General features: G+C 43.8%; 2 protein-coding genes across 6 annotated transcripts in view; both read right to left on the bottom strand.

The window, feature by feature from the left end:
* LOC137571768 (glutathione S-transferase 3-like) overlaps window positions 1-15616 on the bottom strand; it is a 114249-nt gene extending 98633 nt beyond the window's left edge. The window contains exon 1 of the mRNA XM_068281372.1: window positions 15508-15616. The gene's annotated coding sequence lies outside the window, so the exon portion shown is untranslated. The remainder of the gene's footprint in view (window positions 1-15507) is intronic.
* The window catches only part of CILK1 (ciliogenesis associated kinase 1), a 166084-nt gene continuing 144538 nt past the window's right edge, over window positions 826-22371 (bottom strand). For 3 of the 5 annotated variants that reach the window (XM_068281365.1, XM_068281367.1, XM_068281366.1), the window contains exon 15: window positions 826-853. In XM_068281365.1, the coding sequence (XP_068137466.1) occupies window positions 835-853 (19 nt within the window). In that variant the 3' untranslated portion in view covers window positions 826-834. Of the gene's footprint in view, window positions 854-10608; window positions 10772-15200; window positions 15470-22371 lie in introns of those variants that run through there. The other 2 variants (XM_068281369.1, XM_068281368.1) reach the window with 2 other exon arrangements.

The following is a 22371-nucleotide window of genomic DNA, read 5'->3' as shown; positions in this document are numbered from 1 at the left end:
ACCATGCACAGTTACATGCGGGAGCTTTCATGATCACGTGCATGCGCGGTGGCAGGTGGCGGGTTTTTAACGCAGGATGTAGATTCTACGTCCTAAACCCTACAGCAGCACTAATTAGGACGTAGAATCTACATCCTAGAACTACAAGCAGTTAAAGTAAACCACCTGAACGGAGAGGGCTATGAAAGCTGCCATATTTATTTTCTTTTAAATAATACCAGTTGCCGTGCATATCCTGATCTCTTTGACTGCAGTAGTATCTGAATCACACACCTGAAACAAGCATGGAGGTAATCCAGACAGACTTCAAGCAGAACACCTGATCTGCATGCATGTTCAGGGTCTATGGCTCAAAGTGTTAGAAGCAGACGATCAGCAGGACAACTAGGTAACCAGTATTATTTAAAAGGAAATAAATATGGCAGCTTCCATATCCCTTTCAGTTCAGGTGTGCTTGAAAACCATGTTATGTTAAAGATGAAACTTATAAAGTGTATCCAGACGGACCCTGTGGGTTGCTTTATCGATTTTTTTTTTATACTGCTCTAAGTAAGAATTGTAATTTATCCCGGGTTAAAGTGTACCTGAGACGGAAAAAACAATACGTTTCCATACATACCTGGGGCTTCCTCAGCCCCTTCAGGCCGTTGGCTCCTTCGTTGACCTCCTGGGCCTCCTCGATCCTCCGCTGTCCGCCCCAGTAATCTGTCAGTCACTGTTAGTTGGTGCATAGTGCGTATGTGTGCCCGGGATGACAACAAGGGAGCTAACAGCCTGAAGGGGGCTGGAGAAAGCCCTAGGTATGTATGGATCTTTTTTTGTCTCAGGTTTCCTTTAAGATTTGTCTTTTATCCTGTTTTCAGTAAAAAAAAAAAAAAATCAGTATTTGACTCATATAGTTATTTACACAATATTGTCTAGTTACCAATTGCCGGTTAATGATGAACACTATAAAAAAAAGTTGAAATGTTCATATGGAGTCGGTGATGGATTGAGATGTAATGGGGCCCTAGACAAGGTAGCAGATTTGGGGCCCTCTTGTGGTCTATTTGGTAAGCTGAAGTGGAGAGAGGTCAGAGAAAGTGGCAGGTGGGTCCCTTGACACCCACTAGGCCCCAAACACCTGCCTAGGTTGCCTGGTGGATGAGCCTGCTCTGTATGGTGTATAGAACCATACTTTTCTTTTTCAAATTGAATGCATGAGCAACTCCCCCCCCCCCCCCCCCCCAAGTACAGTACAGGTAGCCCCCAGTTAACGTACGAGATAGGGACTGTAGGTTCGTTCTTAGCCTGAATCTGTTCTTAAGTTGGTACAATGTGCCATCTCTGTCCCCTGTACCTCCCCTGTGCCTCCAGTGTCCCCCTCTGTGTCACCTCTGCCCTCTGTGCCTGCTTATACAAGTTTAAAAGCCATTATTTCTTTGAATTTTTTAAAATAGATTTTTTCAAAAAAGTCCAATTTGCAAAAAAATGTTTGGGCTTGTTCCCATAGAAACACTGAATCCATGCCGTTCGTATCGGCAGGTCGTTTGTAAGTCGGGGACTACCTGTACCTGCATTTCCCAAGGTTAGGAGAGCCACATGTAGGCTCCAGCCTGTGCAGTTTGCTCTGCTGTTATGTAATAAGTGTCAATATTTGATAGTTGTTTCTACATTTGTTTTCCAAGCAGATTATTTCCCCCTGCCTTGAAACAAAGAAGAGTTTGTTATATTCTTGGCAAAAAACTAGCTTCTGTGATGCTGATTCAGCAAGGACAATGAAGCCAGGCTAATGAAATGCTCTGGCAGCTGCCTTATCCTGAGGAAAGGCTATGAGCGCAGGAAGCAAGTATGTTCTCACAGCTGTAGTATTATTTGTGGTCTTTAGTATTGCTCTTACTGCTGAAATATACATTTGTCGTTTTCTCTTCATATTTTATTTACCGTGTACAGCAAGGAAAATGCACATTTCATTAATCTGTTTAGAATCGTTAGAATATTACAGACGTGCCAGTTTTTGGTTGTTTTGCTCCAGCTGGTGGTGTTTTGTGAGCAAAAACGTGTATTGCTTACTGAAGTAAATGTAAAATAACAAGAAGAAGTTTTAAATCAGGATGATACCATTTATTGGCTAACTAAAAAGAATAAGAATAAAGCAGCCCATACACTCAGCCGATTTTCTGGCCGACCGATCGATCCCGATCGATTGCAAATCGGTTGGCCAATCGACCGATCGATGGCCGATTTCGATCGATTTCGATGGATTTCCATCGAACTTGCAGGGTGGAAAATTTAGGTCGATCTGAAGAGATTGCTTATCAGTTTGCATTGGCCTTAATGGAAATCTGATGGCAAAAAAATGCCATCAGATCGAATTTCAATAGATTTCAAACTGAAATCTGTTGGAATTCTATCCTGGTAAAAAATGTTCTAAAAACGCATCAGATAGACCATCAGATGCATTTCTTATCTATCTGCTGCCAATCTGACGAGTGTATGGGCACCTTAAGCGAGCTTTCGGCTTTGCAGCCTTCGCCGGGCTTACATCCTGTTTGCTTGCAGCCTGATGGTACAGACAGCTTTATACATGCAACATCAAAAGGGAAAACATAGATTTTTTTCAAGCATAAATACATGTCATTAAAATGCCATAAAGAGAATCTAAAGCGAGATTAAAACTCGCTTTTTACCTTATATTTAGCAGGGGCATGCTTGCCCCTGCTAAAACGCCGCTATCCAGCAGCAGATCGAGGGGTCTTTACCCCCCAAATCCCCTCCGTGGTGTCCGGGGATCACTTCCTCTTGAGGCAGGGCTAATGGCCGCAGCCCTGCCTCTCAGCGCGTCTATCAGCGCTGACCGAAGAGATGAAGAAGAGATCCGCCGGCTGATAGACGCGCATGGAGGCAGAGCTACAGGGCTTAGCTCTGCCTCCATGAGCAGCAAAATCCACGACCAAGAAAGTCGTGGGTTTTGCAGGGGGAGATTTGGGGGGTAAAGACCCCTCGATCTGCCGCGGGATAGCGGCGTTTTAGCAGGGGCAAGCATGCCAATGCTGAATATAAGGTAAAAAGCTAGTTTTAATCTTGTTTCAGAGTCTCTTTAAAGGGAAGGTTCAGGGACTATCCGAAAAAATAAAAATCCCCATCCACTTACCTGGGGCTTCCTCCAGCCCGTGGCAGGCAGGAGGTCTGCAGGCTCCCGGTGGTCTACGGTGGCGCGCCCGACCTGGCCAGGCCGGCGGCCAGGTCGGGCTTCTTCTGCGCTCCAAAATGCGCCTCACGGCGGCGCGCTGACGTCATCGGACGTCCTCCAGGCTGTACTGCGCAGGCTCAGTAGTTCTGAGCCTGCGCAGTACAGCCCGGAGGACGTCCGATGACGTCAGCGCGCCGCCGTGAGGCGCATTTTGGAGCGCAGAAGAAGCCCGACCTGGCCGCCGGCCTGGCCAGGTCGGGCGCGCCACTGGAGACCACCGGGAGCCTGCGGAGCGGCGCCGAGAGCACCTCCTGCCTGCCACGGGCTGGAGGAAGCCCCAGGTAAGTGGATGGGGATATTTATTTTTTTCGGATAGTCCCTGAACCTTCCCTTTAAGTGAAACAGAACATCTAAATGGGGTGGGAAGTTGTTAGCTGAGATAAAAATCCTTGTTTACACCATACTCACAGACCTGGGAGTTGGACTGACACAGAGTTATCGTAAATTCTGAGTTCACAGGTTTAGCTATATAGGCTGAGAAAGAGTTTAAATATCATCAGCCTCATACCAATATAAAAAGTTTTTGTCCTTATTCAAGCCCTTGTCCACTGCTTTGAACCAATTTATAAATGTTGTTTCTGCTATTAATTGATCACTTGACATTTTGAAGCCACCCTTTAGGGCAGTGACACGAAGATCATACATGCTGTGTCCATTCGAACGAAAGTGTGTGGCCTGTGTCCATTTATACTTTTGCGCAGAGTTTGTCCAGTTTCTCCCACGTACATAGCATTAGGGCATTTAGCACACATGATCAGCTATACCAGATTGGTGGAACCACAGGAAAATGTGCCTTGTACTCTACTCCTGTTGTGAACCTGGTATCGCTAACCTGTCAGTGGAGTAAATGTTTCTGCAGGTCCCACACCTTTTTTGTCAGCAGGGTGATGTTCTGTTTTGTTGAGGCCTATTCAAAGAACTCCTGACAGTCATCGGTTTTAGATTGTGTGGTTGCCGATATGACAAGAGGGGAGGTTTAGGGAATATCTTTCTCAGTCTGTGATCCTTGTGTAAAATGGGATGAAGTTCCTTAGCAATCTTCCTTAAGATTTCCAGGTGTGGGTTGTAGGTGACAACCAAAGGGACATGGTCCCATTTCACACAAGGATCACAGACTGAGAAAGATATTCCCTAAACCTCCCCTCTCGTCATATCGGCAACCAAACAATCTAAAACAGATGATTGTCAGGAGTTCTTTGAATATGCCTCAACAAAACGGAACATCACCCTGCCGACAAAAAAGGTGTGGGGATGCTAACTAATCTTTCTTTTTTTTTTCCCTAGAAGGATATTGATCCCCATGTTCCCTAGCTCTTCATTCGTACATCAGCTGCAGAAGAGAAGTTGCAGTGCATGCTGGGTTTTTTTCCCCCTTGCTCCTCTCTGATTGGCCGCATCCATGGGCATCCCCCTCCTCCCTGCAGGCTCCCACAGAATGAAGCCAATCCTGATGTCATTTTCTCCTGTCTATATTCTCTGCACTACCGCCGGTGGTAGTGCAGAGTATAGACGGGAACTCCAGTGCTTGGAACCATGATGAGGTTGAGTTTGTGTGCGCTGCTTTTATTCCTCTCCGCTGCACTCTTCAATAATGTGAGGAGGAGGGAAGATGCCGCAGGGAGTAGGGGGGATGCCATAGGGGAGTAAGGGAAGAAATGGCATCAGGATTGGCTTCAATCCTGTGGGAGCCAATATGGCCCCTGTCTCTTTATTTAATATATAAATTTGATTGAAATCAAGACGTGGACAGCACAATACATGTGTTATGTAAGTAGAGCAAGTAGTTATCTACTTACATATGTGTTTTTTTCCCTCGCATTGTATAGCTATCAGTTGTTCTTTAAAGGCCCACTATCACAAAAAAATTTAAAATTCATGAACACAAATAAAAAGTACCATATTTTCCGCCGTATAAGACGCCCCGGAATATAAGACGCATCACGGTTTAGAGGGCACAAACCAGGGAGAAAATATGTCTACTAAACCTGATGCGTCCTTATTCCAGGAGCGTCTTGTACATGTTCTCCCCCAAATGGTGTCCTCCTGGTTCCCTTATGTGTCCCCATGTGTTCTCCTGTGTCCCTTATGTGCCCTCCTGTGTCTCATATGCACCCTCCTGTGTCTCATATGTGTCTACCTGTGCCCCATGTGACCTCCTGTGTCCCCATTCCCTGGTGCCAAGTAAGTGGGGCCTCTCTCCCCCGTGTCTCTGTTCTCACTGCGCTAGTGTAACAAAAGTTCAGGCAGCCAGATCACATACCGCATGGCCGGCGGGATCTGTGTCCTGTGTAATGCTGCTGGTGGCTCTTCTCCCCCGTGTGCCCACTCTCTCTGTCTCCACTTCCCTGTGTAAAATATCGTGCAGCCGGCTTCCATACTGCATGGCTGCGAGGATTCCAGACCTGTCTCCTGTGTGCGGGCCTAGCTCTATTAAAAGGATCATACTGATGACACTATCAGAACAAGTCTTTCAATAGAGCTAGCCGCGCACAGGAGACAGGTCTGGAATCCTCGCAGCCATGCAGTATGGAAGCTGGCTGCACAATATTTTACACAGGGAAGCGGAGATAGTGGGCACACGGGGGAGAAGAGCCACCAGCAGCATTACACAGGACACAGATCCCGGCAGCCATGTGGTATGTGATCTGGCTGCCTGAACTTTTGTTACACTAGCGCAGTGGGAACAGAGACACGGGGGAGCGAGCACACACAGGAAGGGAATCCCCGACATGGTGGCGGTTCATATCGGCGGGCGTTCGGAAGTTGAGGATTCCCTGCCTTTGCCGTATAAGACGCAGGGACTTTTTCTCCCCATTTTTTTGGGGAGAAAAAGTGCGTCTTATACGGCAGAAAATACGGTACTTATCTCCCAGAGTATTATGTGCTATAAATTACCTTTCTTCTATGCTTCTGTCACTTACAGTAGGTAGTAGAAATCTGACAGAACTGACAGGTTTTGGACTAGCCCATTGCCTCATGGGGGATTCTCAGTGTTTTCAAGCACGTAGTGAACGGTAGTTGCTCAGTCAAATTGCCAGAATAGTGTGCAAACAGGTTGGGAAGGCGGCCTGCATCTTTGTATACATCCTTTCCATGGAGTGCTTTTGTAAAGAAAAAATGACATACTGAGAATTCCCCATGAAGAGATGGACTAGTCAAAAAGCTGTCAGTTCCGTTAGATTTCTACTACCTATTGTAAGTGACAGCATAGGAGTAAAGTAATTTATAGCTCGTTTTACTCTGGAAGAAACATACTTCTTACTTGTATGCGGTCACATGCATTTTAAATGTAACCATTTTTCGTGTCCTCTGAAGAAGACATCTGTACACAGCCTGGTGGTCAGCCAAGAATATGGTCAGGAAGGGTTTGGTGTCCAAGGCCAGAAGGAAGAACAATCATGTCCAAATATGTAACACCGTCAAATAACTGCCAAGTCAAATAGTTATGTAGTAACTCAGCATTGCAAAACTTGTAAAGTTAAACTGAGAAATGTTTGAAACTTGTAGATAGTTATCAGATTTGGGTAAAGCATAACCCTGTATCTTTGGCATTTTGCTGCAGGCACCCGAGGGCTCCCAATTCAGAAAGAGCAGCTTTGCAATCCTGTTTATTACAAGGCCCCTGGATGCTAAATTCAATGGAGTCACTGTCTCTCAGTTGCTCCCATACCCAGGCCTGAACCTTGCAAGTGCTTGTCATGGGCAGTACAGAGGCAGCCATTGCACATTGAGTCAAGAGAGAAGTAAAAAAAAAAAAAAGTCATGTAGTTTTGCTATCCTGGTGTGAGACGGATGAGGCACCCAAACTACTGTGATTAGTGCCTGAATCTCACAGCCGTGCAAATGTCTGAAAAATGATGCAAGCGAGATTTTTCTTTGCTGCAAATCAATCAGAAGCAGCCTAAGGCTGCTTTCACAGTGGGACGTTAAAGTCCCACGTTACAGCAGCCTGTAACGCAGCCCAACTCACAGCAATGAAAAATCAATGTGCTGTTCACAGTGCCCACGTTGCGTTGGAGTATAACGCTGCACGGTAAATGAAAGTGCAGCATGCTGTGCGTTATACTCCTATTTAGCTGCGTTACACTGTTTGCACATGCTCAGTAATGTCTGTTTTTGTTTTTATTTTATTTGACGCATGCGCCGTTTTCGTTCTATCAGTATAGAACGAAAACGGCGAACCAAGAGACGCATAACGCGGCTCTATTTAACGTCCAAATTTAACACCACCATGCGTTGTGTTAGGGGCATGTTGTGCCACCTTAACGTCGCACAGAACGCAACGTCCGTATGGGAAAGCAGCCTAAAGAAATCAAAAGATTGTACGGGAAACAAACCTGAATCAGAGCCAGTGGAAGCAGGACATTATTGGCCCTCCGAACCGAGAACCTCATACTGAAAAACATGCTGTAAGAGGATCCTACCCCACCAACATTGCTTCCCAATACATAATTCTACTGACTTTGCAGGGAGAGTCATCTAAAAAAGAAATCAAATTGTTATGTCACCTAGCAGTTAGAGTAAAACTGGTAGTCTGAATGTAGTGCAGACATTAAAGTTTTTTTTTTTTAATTAAAAAACAGTAGCACCCGCATGTCCCTGGCTATACCTGCCATTCCTCCACCCACAAAACCATGTCACGAATTGATCTGATATTAACATCTAATTCTTCCCTTGCAGTAATACAAGCAATCGACCGACTTCCTTGGGCCTTTTCTGATCATGCCCCGCTCCAAATCTCCCTAAATCTTAGGCAATGTCCATCCCAGAGGCCATGGAGGCTCTCTGGATTTTGGATTAAGGACCAAGACATACAGGAACTTATGCTACCTATCATTACCCAATTTTGGGATGGTAATCAAAAAACTGCCCCTCAGCGGATAATATGGGATGCCTTTAGGCTTTTATGAGGGGGGAATATATGCACCAAATTAAAATATGAAATAGGTCGAAGGAACGACATCAAACAGAAGATAGAGTACGAGATACTGAAATCTTCTATCTATCTAATCCGGAGAGAGCCACATACTCGGCATGGCAAATGGCCGTCACCGATTTAAAGCTCATCCATGTGACATCCACCAAAAAAGCGCACTTAAAGAAAACCTGAACTGAAAATTAAAAGTCAAAATAAGCATACACAAGTCATACTTACCTTCCATGTAGTCTACTCCTCAGTGTCTTTCTCCTCTCCCGCGTCCTGTTTGCTCACTGTGATCAAGGGAATTTTCCGTCCTCCATTGTGAAAATGGGCATTACCCATAACAGCTTTCTGGTCAGCACACAGTTAAACTGTAACATCGCCCACTTGAGCCATATGGAAAGATGGACATTACCTGGTACATCAGTTTTCCTATCAGCTATAACTGACAGCAACTGATATTTTACTGACAGCAACTGATATATTTCAGATCTGACAAAATATTGTCAGAACTGGAAGGGATTATTGTCAGAAGAAAATGGTGCGCTTCTGAGAGGAACTGATGGCAAGGTAACTATGTAATGTTCATTTGAAGTTACCTCATGTGTTTATTTTAAATATTTTTACTCAGTACAGGTTTTCTTTAAGCAAGAAAAAAAAAAAGAGTATATGAATATGGTGATAAGTGTGGGAAAATGTTAGCATGGTACAAAAGAACACGCTCCTGCAATTACGATTCCAATGCTCATATCAGCAGGGAATGAAAGATTGACAACTCCTAGTGATATTAATGCAGAATTTGCTGAATATTATAGAACCCTATATTCCTCCCAATGCATGCTTTCACCTGAACAAGTTGTCGACTATTTAAATAATATTGTGTAGCGATTGGTGTCAGCGAAAAACAGATGTCTGGTTATTAGGTGATCTGCAGTATCACCAATAATCCAGACACTATACTTGATTATGTGATGATCTGCAGAGTCACCAATAATGCAAGTATAGCAAGCAACAATGTGATAGCTAATTGCAAGGTATAGTGCTTGGTGCAACAGTAAGTACTGATAGGTTTAGAGGAGCTGGTGGGTACTAACAGTACGGAGCCCCTCACCAGAGACAAGGGCTCCCTGGTGAGAGTAGAGTGGTCAGACTAATCGAGTTGGCAACAGACAGGTAGATCAGGTACAAAACCAGAAGGCAGAGGCAGAAGGTTAAACAGGCAGAGTCGGCAACGAGATCAGATGGGCAAAAGTACAGAAGCGTAAAGCGGAAGAGTAGTCAGAAACGAGCCAGAGTCATACACAGGTAATACAATAAATACAATCAATAATACTAACTAGAGATAGATGTATATCGCAAACACTGCATATACATCTATCACAGCAGGAACCTGACTAGGTCTGAGTGCTAACACGAGGTATTCGCAACAGCAGATGGAGAGCAACTGACCAGCAAGTCCCTATATGCTGGGGAACACCCAGCAGCGCCGCCCACCTGCTCAGCCAAACCTTCAGCGTCCCCAGGTCAGCTGACCGGCAAGTCAGCTGACCCGACGTCTCAAGGAATAAAGGTCCTGCCGCTGGGCGCGCGCACGCGTAGCCCGGGCCCTGTGTGCGGCAGAGAGACCTTCGCGTGGCGTCCTGAACGCCAGCGAGACGGGGACCACCGCCGACTGTGATGCGGATGCGGCCGAAGTGCCGCTCTCCGCCATGGCGGTGGTCCCGACAATTGTGACATATTGATCTTCCTACACTTTCAGCTGACTAACGCCAATGCTTAGAGGAGGATGTCACAGAGGATGAAATCTCTAATGCGATAGCAACACTCCAATCTAACAAAACCCCTGAGATAGATGGTATACTGGCAGAATTTTATAAGCAATACTCTGACCAATTGACTCCTTATCTGTTAGCTCTCTTTCAAGATCCCCCTGTTGAATTTTTGCTGCCTGACTCTATGCAAGAAGCACTGATCATTGTTATCCCCAAAAATGGTAGGAATCCTGGCTTATGTGCCTCGTACCGCCCAATCTCCCTCATTAATATGGACGCAAAAATCTTCGCTAAAATTCTGGCCAATCGGCTTAAACTGCACTTGGAAACATTGATTCATCCGGACCAAACTGGGTTCATGCCGGGGAGGGGCACAGACATCAACCTTCGAAGACTATATACTAATTTGGCTACTAATCATGATAATCTGGGTCAACGGGTAGTGGTATCCCTTGACTTTGAAAAGGTCTTTGATTCGATAGAATGGCTATATCTCTGGAGAGTTTTAAAGAAATTTGGGTTAGGCCCTACATTTATACACCAATCCTAAGGCTAGAGTCCTCACCAATGGGATTACTTCTAATACCTTTAATCTACAATGAGGAACTAGACAAGGCTGCCCTTTATCCCCTTTTCTATTTGCTCTTGCCCTAGAGCGCTTGCTGCCAAAATTAGAGCCGAACCGGATATCCAGGGACTTCAGATAATCTCACTGAAAAGATAGCGTTATACGCAGACGATCTTCTTATTTTCCTGGGGGATGCGGGTGCTTCCTTGGTCAAACTACTAGCCACGATTGATACCTTTGGAGCCAATTCAGGACTTCAGCCCGGGGGTTGTTTTCACCTTATGGACGAGAGGAATTTTCACATTTCAGCACTCCTACTTTTTATTCCTAAACTTTATCACTACTTATCACAACAAAATTATCTATAACTTGTTTTTTCCTACACCAATTAGGCTTTCTTTGGGTGGTACATTATTCTAAGAATTATTTTATTCTAAATGCCTTTTAATGGGAATAATAAGAAAAAAAATGGAAAAAAATCATGATTTCTCAGTTTTCGGCCAATATAGTTTTAAAATAAAACGTTGTACTGTGGATAAAAGCCACACATTTTATTTGCCCATTTGTCCCGGTTATTGCAACGTTTAAATTACAGTCACCTAAAGGATTATTAGGAACACCTGATGTTATTTCTCATGAATGCAGTTATCTAATCAACCAATCACATGGCAGTTGTTTCGATGCATTTAGGGGTGTGGTCCTGGTCAAGACAATCTCCTGAACTCCAAACTGAATGTCAGAATGGGAAAGAAAGGTGATTTAAGCAATTTTGAGCGTGGCATGGTTGTTGGTGCCAGGTGGGCCAGTCTGAGTATTTCACAATCTGCTCAGTTACTGGGATTTTCACGCACAACCATTTCTAGGGTTTACAAAGAATGGTGTGAAAAGGTAAAAACATCCAGTATGTGGCAGTCCTGTGGGCGAAAATAATTTGTTGATGCTAGAGGTTAGAAGAGAATGGGCCGGCTGATTCAAGCTCATAGAAGAGCAATGTTTCTCTTTGTTTACAGCCATTGACATGTCGACCGAAGTTAACACGTGAGTAGCGGATAGAAATTGTGTTGATGTCTGGTGAACGCAGTAACCGGGTCATTGCAGCAGATTTCAATGCAAGACACCCTACGAGACCACCCATCTCCATTGCTACAGTTAGCAAACCGCTTGCTAAGTTTCGTAAAACTGGTTCAGTGTTGGATTTGCCAAAATGTGGACGCATGAAATCTGTGGCTGTCCTAGCTTCATTTAGCAAGAGCCCACAGCGTAGCACTCGCCGCATGTCACTGGAGAGACTGGAGGCATTAGTCGAACATCCCTTCGGCGGATATTAGCTACTCACAAATGGCACCCTTACAAACTCCAGCTACTGCAGTATCTCAACAAGGATGACCCAGATCGGTGCACTGAATTTGCAGAATGGGCAAAACAAAAATTGGAACAGGACCCGCAGTTTATGCAAAAGATTTTGTTCAGTGATGAGGCAAACTTTTATGTTAATGGTGGAGTTAAACAAAACCACCAATATTGGTCTGACACTAACCCACATTGGATTGATCCCTCCAAGTCTGTTGTAACAAAAAAATTGATGGTATGGTGTGGTATATGGGGTACAAAGATAGTGGGGCCATTCTTCATCAATGGAAACCTCAAGACCACTAGATATGCAAAATTGCTACATGATCATGTGTTTCCATCTATGCACTGAAGCTGGCACATTCCCTGAGTTTTTCCAGCAAGATGGTGCACCACCACATTATGGGTGTCAGGTCCGAGCATTCCTAGATGAACAGTTTCCTGGAATGTGGATTAGTCATTGTGGGCCAGTTGAATGGCCCCCAAGGTCTCCCGATCTGACCCCCTTAGACTTTTATCTTTGGGGTCATCTGAAGGCAATTGTCTATGCTGTGAAGATACGAGATGTGCAGCACCTGAAACTGCAGATACTGGAAGCCTGTGCTAGCATTTCTCCTGCGGTGTCGCTATCAGTGTGTGAAGAGTGGGAGAAGAGAGTTGCACTGACAATCCAACCAGGGCTGTGGAGTCGGAGTCGTGGAGTCGGGCAATTTTGGGTGCCTGGAGTCGGAGTCGGGAAAAAATGCACCGACTCCGACTCCTAATGAATTTGTAACTGTAATTAAAATAGAAAATATGATAAAATGTTCTATTTCTCAGATAATAGTCATTAAAAATAAGGTATATATACAGTATATATACAGTAATAGCTGTGCTTAGTCCACAAAAATGATATAAACCAATCAAAATTAGTTACTTGTGCTGCTTCAATAAAGCAGTCGCCGTATTTTTAAGGTCAGATATACATATCTGATTGTGACTGTATATATGATGTGTACACAGGAATCTCTTATATATACTAAATAACATCTATGCTGTAAGAATAAAGCCTGATGTGTAGCCGTATCACTAATAGAGATGGTCAATGAGATGGAAATAATTCTGCATTGATGCCGATTTATGCAAATGTATGCACTCCCTTTGCTGATGAAATCAAATAATTTGATATGTTGTTAAAATTTGGTTTGGTGACTACAAATTAAAGGGTACCTGAGACGGATGAAAAGTAAAGTTTTATACATACCTGGGGCTTCCTCCAGCCCCCTTCAGGCTAATCAGTCCCTCGCTGTCCTCCACCACCCGGATCTTCTGCTATGAGTCCTGGTAATTCAGCCAGTCAGCGCTGTCCGGCCGCATGCCGCTCCCACAGCCAGGAACATTCTGCACCTGTGCAATAGTGCTGCACAGGTGTAGTATGCTCCTGGCGGCGGAGTGTGTGCATGCGCACTATGCCCGACTGGCTCAAGTACCTGGACTCATAGCAGAAGATCCAGGTGGTGGAGGAGGACTGATTATCCTGAAGGCGGCTGGAGGAAGCCCCAGGTATGTATAAAACTTTAATTTCATCTGTCTCAGGTTTACTTTGTTACACAGTAGTAATATACTCTACATATGCACTCCCCACAGAGCTGCAGGGAATCCACTGAGAATGCTGTGCACATTGAACACAGAGGTGTTGTCTGTCACCCATAAACCTTGTTCAGATTGTGCATGAAGAATGTGTAATAGAGGAAGAATCTCCTCATTCCCCTGCAGAGTACCTGCACATCATTCTTACATGTACCCACACTTACATTGCCTAGGGCCTGATAGATGTTCTTTGTTCCGGTTTGTACCTTTTACAAGTACTCTTACCAAGGACTAGTTTTAGTCTAAAGGGAATAAATATAGTAGTCTACATATCCTTCTCACTTCAGTTGTCTTGTAAAATTCCTAAGCGTTGGCAGTTAAGAGACGAATTTCATGTTACATACTTTTAATCAACAAAATTGTAATATGCAAATTAGAGGAGTCGGAGTCGGAGTCAGTGGAATCCTAAACCGAGGAGTTGGAGTCGGTGGATTTTTAGACCGACTCCACAGCCCTGAATCCAACACAATGGGCAGCACATTGAACACATTTTATAAGTGGTCAGAAACTTGTAAATAACTCATGAAATAATAAAGTTACGTTAAAACCAAGCACACCATTGTTTTTGATTGTGTTTTGATGTGTCACATGACCCTCTTCCTATTGAAAAAACAAAAGTTGGATTCAAAATGGCTGACTTCAAAATGGCCACCATGGTCACCACCCATCTACAAAAGTTTCCCCCCAAACATATACTAATATGCCACAAACAGGAAGTTAATATCATCAACCATTCCCATTTTATTAAGGTGTATCCATATAAATGGCCCACCCTGTAGTATGCTAGGCCTAAGGCTCATTTAAAAACGGACGCTAGGCTGTGGCCGCGCCGCAACCCCCCGCACTGCTCTCTCTCTCTTACATTAGAAGTGCACGCCCGCCGTACATGCCCATGCACACACACGCCCACCCCCCTCTGGCCTCGTCCTCCTCTGCTGAGCGTCATTCTCCCAGCCGCGCGTCATTCCCCTCAGCTCTCGTGTCTCTGTGTTCCTGCACGTGCGTACAACGAAAAAGCACTGACACAGGGACATGGGACGCAGAGACACTCTTGCCTATTATTAGGTAGGATACCGTTACATTACAAACACAACACACTTGTTATTACAATCGGCCAAAAAGCATTAATCAACCAACGCTGGCATCAGTGGCGTAGCTAAGAAGCTGCGGGCCCTGGTGCAAGTTTTATACACATAACTGCTATGTCAACCGCAGTGTCAGAGGTGCAAAAAGCGGCTGGGGAACAGTTTGTTAATGATTACTACTATTCAAAGCATCTATATAAGTGATTATTATCAGCACAGGACCAATAAAGAAAGAATACAGTGTTTGGGGAGGGCCCCTCGGGGCCCCTATGGCTGAAGGGACCAGATGCAGTTGCTACCTCTGCATCCCCTATTGCTACGCTGGCATACCAACTGAAGAAAGATAAATGAAATGTGGATTTCAGTGCTGTACATGCATAACAAGGTTTACTAAATACATCCAATTTTTTCAAAATATATGTTTTCTTTTTGGAAATAGTAAAACGCTTAGCATTAAATTGAATTAAGAGATCATCTGACGCTAGTCAGACACTGGTGGATTTTTATTAGATCAACCCAACACACAAATGCTGCTGCTGGTTTACTAAACCAAAATGTACAATGAAGCTTCGCTGTGTTGGTTTTCAACATCCAATTAAGAGCAGAGATGAAGAAAAGAAATGGATGCTTTCGGCTTACTGACATGTATGCTTTTCACGGGGACTCTTCACTGCACATCTACTTCACTGTTCTGAAATGTGAGTAAATTATGTGGAGCTGACAGACCCCTGCCTGTGTGACCAGCATTAGATCCAAATTTGAAGTAGCTCTTATTCCAACCTCATGAAATACAATCCGTGCCTTCTTCCCTTCCATGTGCCCCTTACAGCTTTGCATAGCTTGTTTCTTAACATGTGTAAAACACTCCTCTTTGCTCCCTGACCTTTGCATGAATGTTGAAGCTTCTACAACCTGTACAGGAGGAAACAAATTAATAGTAAATCACTTACAGAAAGAACAAGTCAACAGATCCACCTTTCTCTTTAGACAATCAGCAGGACAAAGATTCTTTGCTTGAGCGTGTAACTTAACAGGCGTGAGCAGAGAGGCGGAGTGTCCATCCCTTCCACAGCCCAGCAGAGGTGAAAGTGCAGCTAGTGCACTAGCTCATTAAAGGAACATGTACGAGAGGAATACAGGATACTTTGATTTTCTAAAACAGCTATGTAATTTAAAAGGATTGTTTTGAATTTAAGGAAAACGCTGTTCATTTTTTTTTTTTTTTTTTAACAAAAAGTTGTTTCATAAGGTGAGAGCACAAAATATTACTAGCAAATACATGGCAGGTCAGAGAGTGGAAAACAGTAGAGCAGGCAACCACTAGAGCAGTGGTCCTCAAACTAAGGCCCGCGGGACGAATGTGGCGCCTTGAGGCTTGTTTACCGGCCCCCACACACAAAATGTATTACTTATAGATGCTGTTAGCTACATCTTTAATTAAATATTGGTGGTCCGCATATGGAATAGCAGTGCTGGAACCACCCATCCACATGGAAGCCAGAAAGCAGTCATTCGCTGACTTCCAATCAAATTCCACATAAGGTCGGTGACACTCCTGTCCAATTGGACTGCAGGTTGTCACCTGGGTATGCTTCACTGTCTGGCCCGCAAAGGTTTCTACATCATTTTATGTATACTCCGGCCCCCCAGCAGTCTAAAGTATGTTGACCCGGCCCTCGACCCAAAACGTTTGGGGACCCCCTGCTCTAGAGAATGGAAGTTAGGTGGGTGGCCAAACATAGGGATACATGCTTGGAGGGTGTGGGAGAATCTATTAGCAGGCTTTCTCAGCCAGGGTTCCCTGAGGTCTTTGCTGCAGTTTCCTGGCATTTCTCCCTTTCGTGAGAGTGGTGGGCCGAAAACGTTTCAAAAGTACCTCTTGGCTCCTCTGTATCCTCTTTACTCATTGTATGCACGCCCCAATATGCAGCGGTCTAATTGTGGGGGTTTGTAGCAAGAAACACTAACATGCTCTACTATAATAGGAAACACTGTGAGTTAGAAACATGGGGCTAAACAACAAGGCTGTTACAGTGAACAACCACACTTGCTTACAATGAACAACACTCACTTTTACAAGCCATCACGGGGGGGGGGGGGGGGTAGGAGGCGCCCTATAGGGTACTTATTGCACGACACTTCCGTCGTAAATAGTCGACCAAAGATCAGGTATATTTGAAAATCAAAAGTTAGAAATCAATGATGACAAAGCCACAGATTGATAGTAGTATGTAATTCTAATACAAGGAGTATTAGTATCAGTTTGAATAGTTTTGTAGTAATATTAACAGCAGATGGAATGATCCTACCTTAATAAGCAGTCATTCCAAAACAGTTGTAAAAGACAGTCTTTATTGGAGCACTCAAAAAAATGACTACGCGTTTCGCAGTTCAAAACCGCTTCATCAGGTCGTGTATCGTGCCTTGGAGGAAAAAAGAGACATGGCGCTAAATACAGGGGACAGGCTCCCATCAAAATATAAAAACATATAAAAACATGAAAAAACACACATAACAGTATATACTCCAATTGTGGAAAGTGATTGACCATTAGATCAAAAATTATTATATACACACATCCGTAACATGACATAAAGAGAATCAGACCTTTCTGCCCCTTTTCACAATGCGTATGATAAAAATCTTATGATAAAAGGTTTAATAGGGGGTTATTATATATGAGAAGATGCGGGTGACTATATAAATATATATCACCCATGTGTACCCTATGGTGTCAAACAAATAGGCAAACGGCATAGAAGTATAGGAGGTAGCAATATGATGCGGCCTGTAGAATATATATACACAAAAAAATATATACAAAAAATTACATATATACAAAAAGTATATATATATATACAGACTAAACACATCTTGTGTATAAAAAAGGGGAGAGAATATACATATGTATAAAAATATATCTATCTATCGTAATGTGGTAGTGGTGGGTGGAAACACTCTCCAAAAAGGGTCTGTACTATGTACAACAGGAGCTGTAGTCACCGAGCTCTGCCGGTCCAACAGCACTGCACTTTAACATTAGAAAAGCGGACGGGCTTATCTAGCTGGAGAAGACAAGAAAGGAAAAAGCTTACCTATATGCAATATTCCCCTGGGTTAGGGCGCCAGTGAGCGCCGTTCATCCCGCATTGGTTTTTAAAAATCAGAGGCATGATTACGCAGGTCACTGGGGGCGCGGCCTGTGATGACACCACGCGCTGGATCACGTGCGCGTGGCGTCTGACGTCACTCGGTGTGCGTGGCTGCAGTGTGTATTGCCGAAGGCGTAGGTGGGGTTGGATGCGTCCCAAGCTGAGGCGCAACACGTGACCCCAAACCACGCCGTTCCGCAATGACGTGCAGCCAGGAGGACGGGTGCCTGGTTTGAAGCCGTCTCCCAGGTGATAGAAGGGAAACGATGAGTTCCCCTGATGAATAAGCCTGCCCAATCCTTATAGACGGGGAGACACCCATATTATAAAACCATTCTAAAAATAATAATAAGCAATTCTAACAGGTACATGTATATATGAAAAAAACAAAGGTATACTTTAAAAGGTATATACATACAAAAATTATATAAATTATATAAAATAGTGTCTACAATTAGGGGAGGACCAATGGATATAATATTGTGTAGGGAGAATATCCCTATATACAGGCACAGTCGCAAGAAATTATTCTGCATCAAAAAGACCACCCTGATATTAGGTTGAGTACTCCCTAGAGGTGCGATTGGAGGCTTAGACTTAGGCATCCCCCCTGGAGATAGGGGGATGGTGTGGAGGGGAGAGGGTGAGGGGGGGGGGGGAGGAGGAGGAGGGGGGGGGGGAAGGAAGGGGGGGAAGGGAAAGTGGGGTGGCGGTAAGTTATAAGGTTATATGACCAGAGCCGAAGCTCCAGTACTACAGGATTGTATATATCCTACATATTTCTTTCGGTCTGTAGGTATCCCATCCTGGATCATAATGGAATTGGGAGAGCCTATATAATAGTGCGACTGTTGTGTGGTACCCTGGAATAGTGGTTGAATAGCGGATATTGTACGGTAGATGAGGCGTATTTGTAATCCTATTCAAAGTTGTGGTGTGGCAAGGGTGAGATACTTTCTAATGCTCGTGGAGGTACTAAATTTAGGTTTCCAAATATAGAAGACTAGTGAAATAGCCGTATCGGGTACTACGGTACTGAGGTTTGTAGAGGAAATACGGACCAAGTGAAGGGTCGCTCGTTGGTTTTTCTACTTTGCTTACGTTGGGGCTAACCCTAGGTCCTGTCAGTCGCTGATAAGCTGACTCAGTCTTATACTTTCTGAATGAGGCTGGGAAAAAGGATTTCTCCTTAAGTTGTGGTTATGTTATTTGTATAGTAGATAAAAGTGTAATCAATGGCATTGGCTCATGTTAATTTTTTCAAGAGGGAGGGTGATCTAGCTCTGGGTACTAGTTGGTATACTAGGCCCCTTGGTTAGAGATTATGTTCAAGACATATATTCAGTCCATCAGGTTGAAGAGTGTTTAACTTGTAAATCCAAAACATCTCTCTACTCCTGAGTTTTTTCACAAGGTTATTCGTGGTTTCTGGAATGTGTTCTATGGGGCAGATCCTTATTCCTTCTATTTGTTGGTTATGGATCAGTTTGAAATGCCTTGAGAGTCCATGTTTCATGTATCCATTTGTGATATTCCTTCTGTGCTGGCCCCATCTCGTGCGGAATTGTTGGGTCGTGCGTCCTACATATTGTAGGCCGCATGGGCACGTGATTACATAAATCACATTTCTTGTGGTACAGTCCATATTGCATTTGATCTTGTATGTCTCTCCTGTTGTAGAAGGCCCAAATTCAGTAGTTTCTTCTTTCAACATTTTACAACACAAACATCTTGATTGTAAACAGCTAGTGACTTGGCCTTGCTGTCTGCTATTTATGTCTCCTGGGCGGCCCTGGTCTTTTTCTCGTATTGTGCTTGGTGCCAACTTGTTTTTGAGAGTTCGAGCCCTTCGAAACACACATCTTGGTCTGTTGGACAGATTAGTTTTTAATAGTGGGTCTCCTTGTAGGAGGGGCCAATGTTTCCTCAAAATGTCGTTTATAGATTTGTGTTGGTTGGAATAACGAGTAATGAAATTTATGTCTTTCTTCTCCTCTTTAGATCTAGACTCTTGTCTTTTCGGTTCTAAAAGCCTCTCTCTCTGGGTTGTTCTTGCTCTCTCCCGTGCTTCTTTAGTTAGTTTTGCGGGGAAATTCCTTTCTTTGAACTTCCTCATTAGTATCTCTGATTGGGCATCAAAAGTCCTTATGTCACTACAGTTTTTCCTAATTCTAAGGAATTGCCCGTATGGTATGTTTTGTCTCCATGGTTTATAATGGGAGCTTTTGAAATCAATATATGAATTTGCGTCAACAGTTTTAAAGAAATTTCTTGATTCTATTGTATTGTACTTGTGATAGAGTGTGAGATCCAGGTAGTCGATTTCTTCCTTACTGTAGTTGTATGTGAATGAGATCCCCCAATCGTTATCGTTCAGATACTCATGAAACTTCTTAATGGATTCACAATCCCCCTTCCATATCAGAATTAGATCGTCTATGTACCTTCTATATAGGACGATGTTTGCTTCAAATGGATTCCCGTGTGTTAATAGCAGTTCTTCGAAGTGGCCCATTGTCAAATTTGCATAACTGGGTGCAAAGTTCGCCCCCATCGCTGTCCCTCGTTTTTGAAGGTAGATGTTTTCTTGGAATCTAAAACTATTGTAAGTAAGGGTGAACGTAATAGCCTGGATAAGGAAATATTTCTGTTTAATAGGTAGCTTTTTATCTTGATTCAAGTAGTGCCATACAGCTCTAAGGCCTATATTGTGATGTATGTTCGAATAGAGTGCACTGACATCCAGGGTAAGCCAGTGGTATCCTTCCTGCCATTCAAAATTCTTCAATAGGTTGAGTAGATGTGTTGAGTCTTTTAAATAGGACGGAAGATTCCTTACATAGGGTTGTAAGTGTAGGTCTATTAGTTCCGAAAGGTGGGAAGTAATGGAGTCTATACCGGCTATTATTGGTCGTCCTGGTGGATTGGTGACGGATTTATGGATCTTGGGGAGATGGTAAAAGTGTGCTTGCACCGGATCTGGTATCCACACATAATCTCTTTCTGATTTAGTGATTATCCCTTCGTCCAAGGCCCATTTCAGTAGTCTTTTCAAGGCTTCTGAGTGGTCTCTAGTTGGGTCTCCTTGGAGTACTTCATAGTAGTCTTTATCATCTAAAATTCTTCTCGCTTCTCTGATGTAATCTTCCCTGTCCATGATTACTATTCCCCCCCCCTTATCCGCAGACTTGATGACAATATCTTTATTGGCTTCTAAGACTTTGATGGCTCTTTCTTCTGTTCTAGTTAGATTCCGTTTTCCTTCCTTGTCCTCTAGCTTCCTGAAGTCTTCCATTACTTGCTTGTAAAATGCCTCCACGTACGGGCCCTTGTATGTAGTAGGGTAGAATTTAGACGCCACCCCACTTTCCCTTCCCCCCCTTCCTCCCCCCCCCCTCCTCCTCCTTTCCCCCCCCCCCCTCTCCCCTCCACACCATCCCCCTATCTCCAGGGGGGATGCCTAAGTCTAAGCCTCCAATCGCACCTCTAGGGAGTACTCAACCTAATATCAGGGTGGTCTTTTTGATGCAGAATAATTTCTTGCGACTGTGCCTGTATATAGGGATATTCTCCCTACACAATATTATATCCATTGGTCCTCCCCTAATTGTAGACACTATTTTATATAATTTATATAATTTTTGTATGTATATACCTTTTAAAGTATACCTTTGTTTTTTTCATATATACATGTACCTGTTAGAATTGCTTATTATTATTTTTAGAATGGTTTTATAATATGGGTGTCTCCCCGTCTATAAGGATTGGGCAGGCTTATTCATCAGGGGAACTCATCGTTTCCCTTCTATCACCTGGGAGACGGCTTCAAACCAGGCACCCGTCCTCCTGGCTGCACGTCATTGCGGAACGGCGTGGTTTGGGGTCACGTGTTGCGCCTCAGCTTGGGACGCATCCAACCCCACCTACGCCTTCGGCAATACACACTGCAGCCACGCACACCGAGTGACGTCAGACGCCACGCGCACGTGATCCAGCGCGTGGTGTCATCACAGGCCGCGCCCCCAGTGACCTGCGTAATCATGCCTCTGATTTTTAAAAACCAATGCGGGATGAACGGCGCTCACTGGCGCCCTAACCCAGGGGAATATTGCATATAGGTAAGCTTTTTCCTTTCTTGTCTTCTCCAGCTAGATAAGCCCGTCCGCTTTTCTAATGTTAATGTGCAGTGCTGTTGGACCGGCAGAGCTCGGTGACTACAGCTCCTGTTGTACATAGTACAGACCCTTTTTGGTGAGTGTTTCCACCCACCACTACCACATTACGATAGATAGATATATTTTTATACATATGTATATTCTCTCCCCTTTTTTATACACAAGATGTGTTTAGTCTGTATATATATATATATACACTTTTTGTATATATGTAATTTTTTGTATATATTTTTTTGTGTATATATATTCTACAGGCCGCATCATATTGCTACCTCCTATACTTCTATGCCGTTTGCCTATTTGTTTGACACCATAGGGTACACATGGGTGATATATATTTATATAGTCACCCGCATCTTCTCATATATAATAACCCCCTATTAAACCTTTTATCATAAGATTTTTATCATACGCATTGTGAAAAGGGGCAGAAAGGTCTGATTCTCTTTATGTCATGTTACGGATGTGTGTATATAATAATTTTTGA

This window comes from Hyperolius riggenbachi, chromosome 4, assembly GCF_040937935.1.
Source record: "Hyperolius riggenbachi isolate aHypRig1 chromosome 4, aHypRig1.pri, whole genome shotgun sequence".
Taxonomy (NCBI): domain Eukaryota; kingdom Metazoa; phylum Chordata; class Amphibia; order Anura; family Hyperoliidae; genus Hyperolius; species Hyperolius riggenbachi.
Note: the sequence above shows the minus strand (reverse complement) of the source record. Positions and strands in the feature narration are given on the sequence as shown.